Here is a 12,792-nt window from a genome sequence, read left to right on the forward strand (position 1 = left end):
GTGGCCGTCGCTGGGCCACGCGCCGCGGGAACTGCCTCCGCGCGTGCGCACAAGGAGGGACCAGGAGGGAACGGGACGTTGTGTGCGCGCGCGCGCACGTGCGTTGCCGTCGCACGGCACGTGCCAAGCGACCGGGGTGGGGGTGGGGGGGGGGGGGGGGGGGGGGGGGGGAGAGGAGGAGCGGCACCTCTTGCGCATGCGTATTCGGAGGGGAAGGGGCGGAGGCGGGGGCTGTGCCACTCCGCGCATGCTCGGCCGTGGCCGCTCGGCCAGCTCCGCTGTCACAAGCCGGAGCGGATGTTTTCAACACGCGGCGGGAGTTGACCGCGCACCGAGCGATTCGCGATCGACCTTTCCCTCCTCCCTCGAAATCAATGGAAAAGCTGAAGTAAAGTGGGTCGGGTTTTGATCGGTGAGAGTGGGAAAAGGCTGCTGGAAGATGAGGCGGGTGTCGCACGCCGGGCGGCCGCCGTGGGCCATCTACTTGTGGCTGATGCTTGGGCTCGCCGGCCGCGCCGCCGCGCTCTCCGACCACCTGAGCGACCAGGACGAGCCGGTGGTGGCGGAGGTGAACGTGTCGTACGTGGAGCCGGGCAGTGGGCGGCTGCGGCCGGTGTCGGTCCACGCCGAGGACGGCCGCTACGGTCTGAATTCGCCCAAAGCCGATGTGGCGGACGGCACGGTGCTCGCCCCGATGCCCGCCTCTGCCCGCAGCCGCCTGGGCTGCGAGCCGCACACCCGCTTCGCCGTGCCGCCCAACACCCGGCGCTGGATCGCGCTGCTGCGCCGCGGCAACTGCACCTTCAGGGAGAAGATCATGAACGCGGCGGCGAACAGGGCCACGGCCGTGGTCATCTACAACAACGTGAGCGACGAGAGCCTGGTCAACATGGCACACAAAGGTGAGAAGGGTAGAGGAGAAGGGGTGACGGTGGATGGAGGGAGAGAGGTGAGGGTGGAGGAGTGAGGGGAGAGGGGGGATAGGGTAGCGAGGGTGGAGGAAGGAGGTAATGAGGGTGGAGGGGGTAGAAAGCCTTTCTAGGGTGCAGTTGGGAATGTTGAGGAGGAATGAGGATAAGGGGTGGAGTGAGAAGGAGGAACGAGGGTGGAGGATGCTCTCTGGAGTGAGGAGGAACATGAGAGCAGAGTGTGTGGATGAGCGAGGAGGGAGGAGGCTACCTGGAGTGAGGAAGAGGATGGTGGATGCTGCCTGGAATGAGGAACAGAGTGGAGGAGGAATGAGGGTGGAGAGAAGTTGTCTGGAGTGAGGAAGAGGAGGGTGGGTTATGCAGCCTGATATCAGGAGGAGGAATGAGGGTGGAGGATGCTGCCCAGAGCGAGGAGGAGGAAAAGGATGGCGGAAGATGCAGTCATACTCGTACAGCACAGAAACAAGCCCTTTGGCTAAATACTGACAAAGATGCCCCATTGACACTCATGCCATTTTCCCTGCATTTAGCTCCTATCCCTCCAAACATTTCCTTTCCATGTACCTGTCCAAATGTCTTTTAAATATTGTCATCGTACCTGCCTCAACTACCTCCTCTGGCAGCTCATTCCACCGCCTGTGTGAAAATGTTGCCCCTCGGGTTCTTATTAAATCTTTCTCCTCTCCATAAACATATGTCCTCTCATATTTGATTCCCGTAATCTAGGTAAAAGACTGTGCATTCACCCCTCTATTACCCCCATGATGTTATACATCTCTATAAGATCACCCCTCGGCCTCCTGCACTCCAAGGAATAAAATCCTAGTCTGTCCAACCTCTCCTTATTGCACAGCCCCTCAAATCATAGAAGCATTCTCGTAAATCTTCTCGGAAGTGAGGTTGTGGTTTGACAGTGGTGGATGCAATTGGGAGTGAGGAGAAGGCAAAGAATGGTGGAAGAATTGCAGGGAATGAAAATGAAGAGGTGGGTGGAGGATGCTGCTTAGAGTGAGGATGATGCTGCCAGCAGTGAGAAGGGGCTGAAGTGGTGGAGATGGGGAGGAGTAGAATTTATATGGAAGTTAGGAGGGAAATATGTGGAGTGATGATCCTTCCATAAGTGAGGAGAAGAGTGGGGGGGGGGGTGGGGGAAGGAGTGTGGCACCCTGTCTGGAAGGCGGTGGTAAGGAAATGAATGGAGAGACTCTGAAGGGAATGAGGGGGTGTGTGAGTGGAAAACCATGATGCGAGTTGCCGGTTATCGGCTTTGCTCTGAGTCAAGGAGGAAGACCCATACAGGAAGCATTTATAGAAATATGTGTAAATTGCTAACATCTGAGATGAGAAATGTTTCAAATTTTGAAAGGTAAAATAAGAATAGACCAAAATGCATAACAAGTAATTTGAAGAGAGAGATGGGTTAAAACCTTTAGACTGACACACTTCTTCACATCTTGAGTATATTCCTTGTATATCTCCATCCTGCACATCAGCCATGCCCACCAGCTGCTTATAGTTTGGTGGCATTGTTCTTTTGCATTTTCAGTCTGATTTAATTGTAAGACTAATGTATGTTTTTACAAAGGAAATATGCTCCATTTTGTACATTGAAAGTGAATTTTTAACATTATCTTGCTTAATTGCTATGTACAGCTCCGTACAGTCACCTTGCATAGGGTAATGACATTTCTAATATTAGTAGTAAAACAAATGTTACTTTTGTAGTCATTTCAGTTAACCAACTGGGCCCTTTAAAAGAAAGTCAGCATATTTCTACATTCAGTGGATAATCTATAATCAATTTTACATGTCTGAGTGATATTTGTTGCTCTAAGTTGTGGGTTTAGGGTTTTTTTAAATTGTGTACTGAGGTACAGTGAAACACCTTGTTTTACATGCTATCCAGTCAGATTAGATTTTGTTTCTAATAGAGATACTCAAATTATTTTTAAAAATAACTGCAACAAGCAGAAAACTACCAGATTGAGAAATTGAGATAAATGGAGTTGTGGTTAGCTGATGTAGTATTTCACTTTATGTGTAACGGTCTTAAACATAACACCAAATGTTCTTGCACTATTGCAAAAGCAATATCATTACAGCTGCACTATTGAAGTGTATATTGTTGCAATGTATATGCTGTTTTTCGTTGACGGTTGAGATTAGGATTGTTTCTTGTGCCTCATTTGCATGGTTTCACTGCTGGTAGAGCATGCCGTTGGTACCATAATTTTGACACTGAGTAACCTGGTTGTGTCTTGCCTTTTGGAGGAAGTGCAAAGATTATTACAAATTATTTCGGACTCGGAGAAGCATCCTTGGGAGAAATGGAGAAAATTGGTCCTGTGGTTCCCAAAGCCATCTTCTACCAGGGTATTCTTAGCTCCCATGTTTGGTGTGCTGCAGCTTAAGAGGGTGAATCACTGTGCCCAGTTACATCCATGTCATACAACTCCCTTTGTGGTAAAAGTTGACCTGTCCAGCAATTCATAGATTCCAAAGGCACTTTGAGAAAAAAAAAATCATCAGTGATCAAATTTCTAGAAGTAACTATTGTTTATAAAATATGTGTATCATATGTGTAAAGTCTTAATTCCAAAATCGATCTATCTTAATTGAAATGAAAAGGCACCATTGGACTTCCACTGCCCTCTGGTATAGAGAATTACATAGACTTGCTAGGATTTAGGTTGAGGTTTTTGAGTGAAGAAATGTGTCTTAATTTTGGTCTTGTATGAGTTATTTTTTTAATAAGAAATAAGATTAAAATTAAGAGAAATTTCTTATTCAAAAACCTCAACCTAGTGAATCTTTGTAATTCTCTATCCCAAAGGGGGGAGGAAGTCTAGTGGTGTATTTTTGAAATTGAGATAGATCAATTTTGTTTTTGAATATATGAGGCATTAAGGGTTGTGAACTATGACCTCTAGTCTCAGACTTCTCAGCCCCTGGAAGTAATCCTCCGTTATCAACTTATCGACCCTCTCCAGGAATTTTGTATATTTCAATCTCCTGAAATCAAAAGAATTGAGGCCTAACCTGCTATCATCCTGTATATGAAATGATTTACTATAGATTGGTAGTCATGCTGCAGGAAATGGCCCTTTTCATCCATGCTTACCATCAAGCTACCAGTCCTATTTTCCAGCCATTCCAAATGAAGGGTCCCGACCCAAAACATCAACTGTCCATTACCCTGTACAGACACTACCTGATCCATTAAGTTCCTTCACCAGATTGTTTGATGCGCCCGTTTCCAGCATATACAATCTCTTGTGGCTCCATTTTCCAGCTTGTAGACTGTCAATAGTCAATAGTCGTTTATTTGTCACATACACATAAATGTGTAGTGAAATGAAACATTACCCCCAGTTGAAACACTAAGACCAATAAGAATAATCAATAAAAATGCAATAACACATACAATCATACACTAACACCAAACAAACACAGTGAGTCTCCAGTCCCTTCTCACTGTGATGGAAGGCCAAAATGTCTTTTCTCTTCCCTGCCGTCTTTTCCCGAGGTCAGGCTGTTGAACTTACCACGTCGGGGCTCCCGACATTGGAGCGCCGCTCCGGACGGTGAAAGGTCCACGGCCTATTCCAGGCCGCGCCGGACGGTGAAAGGTCCGCGGTGGGCCGACCCAAGCCCCGCGATTCGGGGCGGGCGAACACGCTGCCGCTGCCAGAGCTCCCGATGTCGGTCCCCACCCAGGGGCCTGTGGGCTTCTAACGTCCACGCGGCCCGCGCCGGAGCCTCCGGAGACGAGTCGCAGCCGCTCCCGCAGCATCCGCAGGCAGCCAGCGCCGCAGGTAGTGAGTCCGGGCCATGGGCTCTGCGATCCAGAGCCCCAGGTGGTGCCAGGTGCATGGCCGGTGGTAGGCCGCAACCTATTGGTCTTGGCAATTCAATTGATCCTCTATATACATCTTGTATGTTGTGACAATCACTGTATCTAACCACTGCCCTCTAAGGCAGTGTTTCCAACTCAAACCATCCTCCTCTTCAAATCTTCATCAAATCCTAACCACCTGGGACTTTGGGTTTTGTTTTGCACCGTATTGTTTTTTTAAATGTATTGAACTTTGTTTGGTTTATTAAGTTATCCATTGGGAACTGTGTGTTACAAACCTGTTGTGCTGCTGCAAGAAATAATTTCATTGTTCTGTTTCAGTATCAGTGACAATAAAACGCCCTTGAAACCTCCCAAGCTGTAATTGAGGCCTATGGTTTGCTTTTTGACACCTGAATAATAGTTATCCAAGAAACCCATCTGGTTAGTTTTTGCCATGCTCTCTATGACAAGTATGTCTTTTAGATAATTGTAAATAACGTTCCATGTTTGGTCTTACCAAATTCATATCAAATTATGAATACGGACATCTTTACGAATGTATTCCAATTCGCCACCAATTACAATTGATTCATCTTCCTAACCACCTGCTGTACCTGCATGATAATGTTTAGTGACTTTTGCACAATGGAGTTTTGTATAATAACAGACAGATTCCTTTAACCCTCAACACTTCACAGTCTTTTACCATTTAAACTTTCATAGAAAACCTCATATTTTTCCACATTGTATCTCTCTGCCATAATGTTACGTGCTCAATCAATCTATTTCTATCCATTTGAAAACTCTTTGTATCCTCATCAGTTCCTTCCTAATTTTGTGTCATCATCAAACTTTGAAATGTTACATTTGATCTTCTAGCCCAAATGGTGGCTGTTGTATTGGTGTGTGAGGCAAAGGGAAATGAAAGATGAGGAGATCATTCCTGCCTAGCTGTTGTCAATGTTGATCTGCTGTCAAACTATCAGCCATATCATTGTGCAATATAATCCTCTAAATAGTGATTATGTTTCAAACAGTAATAATAATGTTTGAATTGCATCCAGTAGCGTCTAGCATTTGGAATATTTTTCACAAACTAATTTCCCAGAACAAAGAAAGGAAAATGTTGATGATGTTCCTGTCAATTTGTGTCACAAGAAAGCCCCTATAACAGACATTTGTAGATGGTATCATTGATGCTGGTGTATGTTCTGACTGCACATAGTTAGCATATGATCGGTAGCATTTTGAAAGCAGTATTAGTGACTACTCATAAAATATATTATAGTCTCCTTTGGCTATATTCACACAAAATCATTTATGTGGAAATTTAATTTTAAGGTTAATTTTTTCTCTTTAAATGTTGCATCATGCACGATTAAGCATGCGTTCATACCCTTCATCGAGCTAGAATTTTGGAGTGGGGTGTTTCAAGTTTTTTGATATTTGTGTTCTCGCCCCCCCCCCCCCCCCCCACCCTCCCCCTAATGCTTTCATTTAAAGCACTGAAGCTGAATATCAAAATATCATGTTTCACTGCATCATCCTGAGATCTGAAGATGATGGCAGGCTGGTAGGGTGCCAGCACTTAATGATAAAACAAACAAAAAACAATGATTAATGTATGCTTTCTGGCCAGTGTTGAAGGTTAAGAATGATTGAGAATCTTATTCCAGACTTCAATTTAATTAAAAAGCATTAAATAATTTGTGTATCATCAGTTTGAACACAACTGTGAAAGAAAAAAGTGACTATCAAAGATTTTGTTTGAGTATTTGATATGTTAAATTAGATGCCGATTAACAGAGAGATACCAACTATCATACTTGTAAACACATTGTACAGATGCAAAACTTTTAATCTCTTTGCAAATATCTTGGAGTACTTGAATTTTGCATTTGAATTTTGCATTTCTACATGACCAGGTTGGAAACAAAATTGGCCTGGCAACCAGAACAGAAAGGTTTATTAGCAGCCAGAGCTCTCATTCCATAATAATTATGCACCATGTAATTTGGCTACCAAATGCATTAATATATAATTTTGGAGACCTTTCCTCTCTGCTTTTGTGTAAGCACCGGAAATCGAAATGTTTAATTTAAGAAAAATAAGATTATTCAAAATTCAGACCGGAGGCTAGTTTCTGTTTTCAAATGAAGGTTATTTGCTTTTGTCTTTCTTATTTTTAACAGCTTTATAATATAATTGAGAGATCTGTCATTGACTTAACTGGGCTCAGTGACATCAGAAATAAACTGACAAACTGATAATTATATCATATTCAAAGTATCTGGAATGCTCTATTGTGTTGCTTTTATGATAATCATTATTGTGAAGGCTTTAAAGAAAAGGTATGCTACTTTCCACATTTATCTTGTTTTGCAAAAAGGTTGCAAAAACCGAATATTTCTTGTCCCACCAATTATAGGTTTTATTTATATGTTGCAAACCTTGTAGATATACAATGAAAATTAGCATACAAGAACACAAGATGAGAGTAGAGTAGGCTAGACAGCCCTTGTCTGAGTTTCTTTCACATGCATATTGCTTGGACGTGCTTATGTTTAACTGTTGTTTTTATAAGATTTCTAAGCATAAGAAATGTATAAATGTTATTTGTATATTTATCTTTGGACACATTTTACTTTTAAATATTGTATCAACCTCTGTTTGTGACAACCTAAATATGATGCATTTCCTGGCCTTTTTAGTGGTTGGTAGTGCATCCTACGCTTGCAATTGTTATGTAGTAACGATCATGTGCACAGTGTTTCTAGATGAACAGAATCTACGCAACAACTTGGGGAGAAACATTTGAACTACTGAGAAGGCTGTTGAGTAGGAACCTGGTGATGACTTGCTCTGGACAGACCGCATTGTGATTCTTTATGCAGGTGGAAGTGTCTCTCTTCTTTGAAGATGGTTATAATTATAGTGACCCTGATGACCTCTGTCACATACACATCTTCTGTGATCTAGCTGTCCTCTATCTCCAAAAAAACGAAAATTCTGAAGAGGATAGTGAAAAGATTTGAGGTGTAGCAGCTACCAGAGGACAAGATGTAAAGTACAAGAATTTGAAATAAAAGCATAGTATTGTTCAATTAATAGACTATTCAAATAAGTATCAATTCAAAAGCAAATTATTTTATGATGAGTATAAATACCCATTTTTCTGGAAATTCAGCTACTCTGACAAAATAATGGTAATATCAAATACTTAAGGAAATGGGGAAAATACATTGCATCGTTATGGTGGCCAAACATTAGCCTATCATCATTATGAAGGAGGTGGTCTTAGAGGTCTTTAAATGCATGGAGGTGGATAAATCCCCAGGGCCTAATCAGGTGTGTTATGGTAAGCAATCCCTAATATGTTATGAGAAGCAAGAAAGGAGATTGTGCAAGTCTTGGCAAAGATTTTGGTATCTTCAGTAGCCACAAGGTGGGGTACCTGAAACTGCAGATGGCTGATTTTTGTGCCTTTTTTTTAAAGGGCTACAAGGACAAGCCAAGGAGCATCAGGCCAATGAGCCTTGAATCAGCAATGGACAGTAATTGCAAGGGATTCTAAGGAATTTGTATTTGAAAAGGCAAAGACTGGTTAGGGATAGTCAGCATAGCTTCATGAACCGCAAATCATGTCTTGCGAATGTAACCTTTTTAAAAAAGAGGATTAACGGATAGGACATTAGACTCTGTCAAAATGGACTTTAGCAAGACCTTCTACAAGGTCTTACATGGTAGGCTGTCTGGAAGGAGAGAACACGGGATCCAGTGTGAGATAAGAAATTGGATTTTAAAAATTGGCTTGGTGGTAGGAGGCAGAGTGGATGTTTTATTTAGATTGGAGGCCTGTGACTAGTGATGTGCCACAGGGATTGGTACTAGGTCCTTTGTCATTGGTATCATGTAGATGAGAATGGATGAGAATGTAGATGACATGAATAGTAAGTTTACAGAGGAAACCAACATTGGCAGTACAGTGAACAGTGAAAAAGGTTTGAATGTTATAAAGCATATTGATCAACTGTGAAAGTGGGCAAGGGAAGATCAGATGGAATTTAATTCGGACAGATGTGGTGATGCACTTTGGGAAGATAAACCAGGGCAGGACATAGGGAATGGCAGGTCCCTGGGGAGTATGGTTGAACAGAGAGAACTTAGCGTACAAGTGCCTTGTTCCCTGAAGGTAGCAACATAGTTAGACGGGCTGGTGAGGAAGGCACATAAAATGCTTATCTTCATCGGCCAAGTTATAGAGTGTAAGAGTTTGGATGTCATGTTACAGTTATACAGAATGTTGGTTTCATGGGGTATTGTGTCTTCAGTTCACTATAGAGAAGATGCAATTTATTTAGAAAGGGTGCTGAAACATTAACAAGGATGTAGTTTGAATTGGAGGACTTGATTTAGATGGATAGATTACGTAGAATGGGTCTGCTTTCTCTGGAGCGAATTGTACATAAAGCACAATTTTACTTGCTGTTGGTGGGATGACTACACGGTCCCAGCTACACAAATTGACGATATGAGGCAGAAAGAAAAGCATCTGAGCTAAAACTATGAGTATATAGACAAAACTCGAATCAATCTAGATACAGTGCCCTCCATAATGTTTGGGACAAAGACCCATTATTTATTTATTTGCCTCTACTCCACAATTTGAGATTTGTAATTAAAAAATCACATGTGGTTAAAGTGCACATTGTCAGATTTTAATAAAGGCCATTTTTATACATTTTGGTTTCGCCATGTAGAAATTACAGCAGTATTTATACATAGTCCCCCCATTTCAGGGCACCATAATGTTTGGGACGCATGGCTTCACAGGTGTTTGTAATTACTCAGGTGCATAATAATTGCCTCCTTAATGCAGGTATATGAGAGCTCTCAGCATCTAGTCTTTTCTCCAGTCCTTCCATCACCTTTGGAAACTTTTATTGCTGTTTATCAACATGACCAAAGTTGTGCCAATGAAGGTCAAAGAAGCCATTAGAGATTGAGAAACAAGAATAAAACTGTTGGAGACATCAGCCAAACCTTGGGCATACCAAAATCAACTGTTAGGAACATTATTAAGAAGAACAAAAGCATTGGTGAGCTTACTAATCGCAAAGGGACTGGCATGCCAAGGAAGACCTCCATAGCTGATGATAGAAGAATTCTCTCTATAATAAAGAAAAATCCCCAAACACCTGTCCGACAGATCAGAAACACTCTTCAGGAATCAGGAGTGGATTTGTCAATGACCACTGTCCGCAGATGACTTCATGAACAGAAATACAGAGGCTACACTGCAAGATGCAAACCACTGGTTAGCCCCAAAAAGAGGATGGTCAGGTTACAGTTTGCCAAGAAGTACTTAAAAGAGCAACCACAGGTCTTGTGGACAGATGAGACGAAGAGTAACTTGTATCAGAGTGATGGCAAGAGCAAAGTATGGAGGGGAGAAGGAACTGCCCAAAATCCAAAGCATAACACCCCCACCACTGTGTTTCACAGATGAGGTGGTATGGCCTGGGCATGTATGGCTGCTGAAGGTACTGGCTCACTTATCTTCATTGATGATACAACTGCTGATGGTAGTAGCATAATGAATCCTATCTGCTCAAGTTCAAACAAATGCCTCAAAACTCATTGGCCGGCGGTTCATTCTACAGCAAGACAATGATACCAAACGTACTGCTAAAGCAACAAATGAGTTTTTCAAAGCTAAAAAATGGTAAATTCTTGAATGGCCAAGTCAATCAACTGATCTGAACCCAATTGAGCATGCTTTTTATATGCTGAAGAGAAAACTGAAAGGGACCAGCCCCCAAAACAAGCTTAAGCTAAAGATGGCTGCAATACTGGCCGGGCAGAGTATCACCAGAGAAGACACCCAGCAACTGGCGATGTCCATAAATCACAGACTTCAAGCAGTCATTGCATGCAAAGGATACTAAACATGACTACTTTCATTCACGTGACATTGCTATGTTCCAAACATTATGGTACCCTGAAATGGGGGGACTATGTATAAACACTGCTGTAATTTCTACATGGTGAAACAAAAATGTATAAAAATGGGCTTTATTAAAATCTGACAATGTGCACTTTAAGCACATGTCATTTTTTTTCTATTACAAATCTTAAATTGTGGAGTACAGAGGCAAATAAATAAATAATGGGTCTTTGACCCAAACATTTTGGAAGGCACTGTATTTGAGAAGCAATTTGATAGAAGTATATAAAAGTATGGCACAGTTAGGCTAAATGGTAGTTTCTTTTTTTCCCAGGATGGAAATGTCAAATATTAGAGGACATGGCGTTAAGGCGAGGGTAGGAAAAGTTTAGAGGGATTTCTGAAGCGTTTTTCTATGCATAGAGGTAGGTGTCTAAAGTGCAGTGTGAGGATAGGTGGTGGAACCAGATACCATAAGAACGTTTGAGGTATTTATATGAAGTGGCAGGAATGGAGGGGTGCAGACCATTTGGGGGAATGCGGTTAGTTTAAATTAGCATCTAAGTTGGCACTATAGGCCCAAGGAGCTGTGCTATGTGTTCTATCTATCTTGTTTATGCCTCTTGTAATTTTTCTACTTCAGTCAGGTTGTCTCTCTGTCTCTGATGCTCCCTAAAAAACAATTGAGGTTTGTCAAACCTGATCTTATAGCTAATACACCAATCCAGGCAGCATCTTGGTGAACCTCTTTATTTCCTCTTTAACACTTCCACATTCTTCCTACAGTGTGGCGAGTGGAACTGCATCAAGTATTCCAAATGTGACCTAACCAAAGTTTTGTAAAGCGGCAACATGACTTCCCAACTTTTGTATTCAGTATCATGTTATGTTGTCATGGCAAGCATGTTGTTATGTCTTTTTTACCATCCTCTCCACTGGTGTTGCTACTTTCAGGGAGCTACTATGGATAAGCACCCAAGGATCCCTTTGTACATCACTGCTCCTAGGGGTCCTGCCATCTATTGTAAACATTCCTCTTGCATTTGGCTCAAAGTGCATCACCCACAATTGTTTGGATTAAACTCCATCTGCAATTTCTCTGCCCAAATATCCTACTGTATTCTTTGACAAGCTTTCATGCTAACCACTAATTTTCATGTCTGCAAATTTACTAATCTGACCATTAGACACCTACCCCTAAAAAACAATTGAGGTTTGTCAAACCTGATCTTATAGCTAATACACCAATCCAGGCAGCATCTTGGTGAACCTCTTTATTTCCTCTTTAACACCTCCACATTCTTCCTGTAATTTAGCCATCTGACCCGCCTGAAGAAGGGTCTCGACCCGAAACGTCACCCATTCCTTCTCTTCAGAGATGCTGCCTGTCCCGCTGAGTTACTCCAGCATTTTGTGTCTATTTTAGTAATCTGACCAGTTGGGTTTTGTTCCAAATCATTAACATTTCTTTACAAACGAGGTCGCACCACTGGTCACAGACCTCCAGTCAGAAAAATTACCCTCTACTGTTTCCTTCTGTCTTCTGTGACCAGGCAAATCTTGGATCCAGTTTACAAGGTCACCATGGATCCCATGTGACTTGAGCTGAATGATCTGAAATGACTAGAAGAAAGTGGAATAGATGCCAGAAATAAGAAATAAAAATGCCGGAAGTGCTGATTACCTGAAATGGTAGAAGTCAGATTTGAGTCCAGACTGTAAAGCATCTTGTTGGAAGATGAATATTATCCATGGAATGCTGCCAACATGTATTTTAAATAGAACATAGTAGAGTACATCGAAATGGGTCCTTCAGCCCACAATGTCCATGCTACCAAGTATGATACCAAGTTAAACTAATCTCTCCTGCATGAATAAATGTTGATAAGATTTGCCCAGTTGGCTGCTATGGAGAGAGGAATGGTCAATACTTTCTGTGTACCAAAATTTTCTGATTTAAAAAGAAAAGTGATTTTTCCAGCATTTGCATTAATTTGAATTTCACGGATTGAGCTGTGATGTGATATAAATAAACATATTTTATTTATGGAGCAACAAACAACACTGGAGGATCCCAG

The 12,792-nt window shown here is 42.2% G+C and overlaps 1 protein-coding gene across 4 annotated transcripts in view; it reads left to right on the plus strand.

The window, feature by feature from the left end:
* Positions 1 to 238: 238 nt before the first annotated feature.
* Positions 239 to 12,792, plus strand: part of LOC144600173 (E3 ubiquitin-protein ligase RNF130-like) — an 83,391-nt gene continuing 70,837 nt past the window's right edge. For all 4 annotated transcript variants that reach the window (XM_078411656.1, XM_078411653.1, XM_078411657.1 and 1 more), the window contains exon 1: positions 239 to 902. In XM_078411656.1, coding sequence (XP_078267782.1) covers positions 440 to 902 — 463 coding nt within the window. In that variant the 5' untranslated portion in view covers positions 239 to 439. The remainder of the gene's footprint in view (positions 903 to 12,792) is intronic.

This window comes from Rhinoraja longicauda, chromosome 14 (assembly GCF_053455715.1).
Source record: "Rhinoraja longicauda isolate Sanriku21f chromosome 14, sRhiLon1.1, whole genome shotgun sequence".
In the NCBI taxonomy this organism is placed as follows: Eukaryota; Metazoa; Chordata; class Chondrichthyes; order Rajiformes; family Arhynchobatidae; genus Rhinoraja; species Rhinoraja longicauda.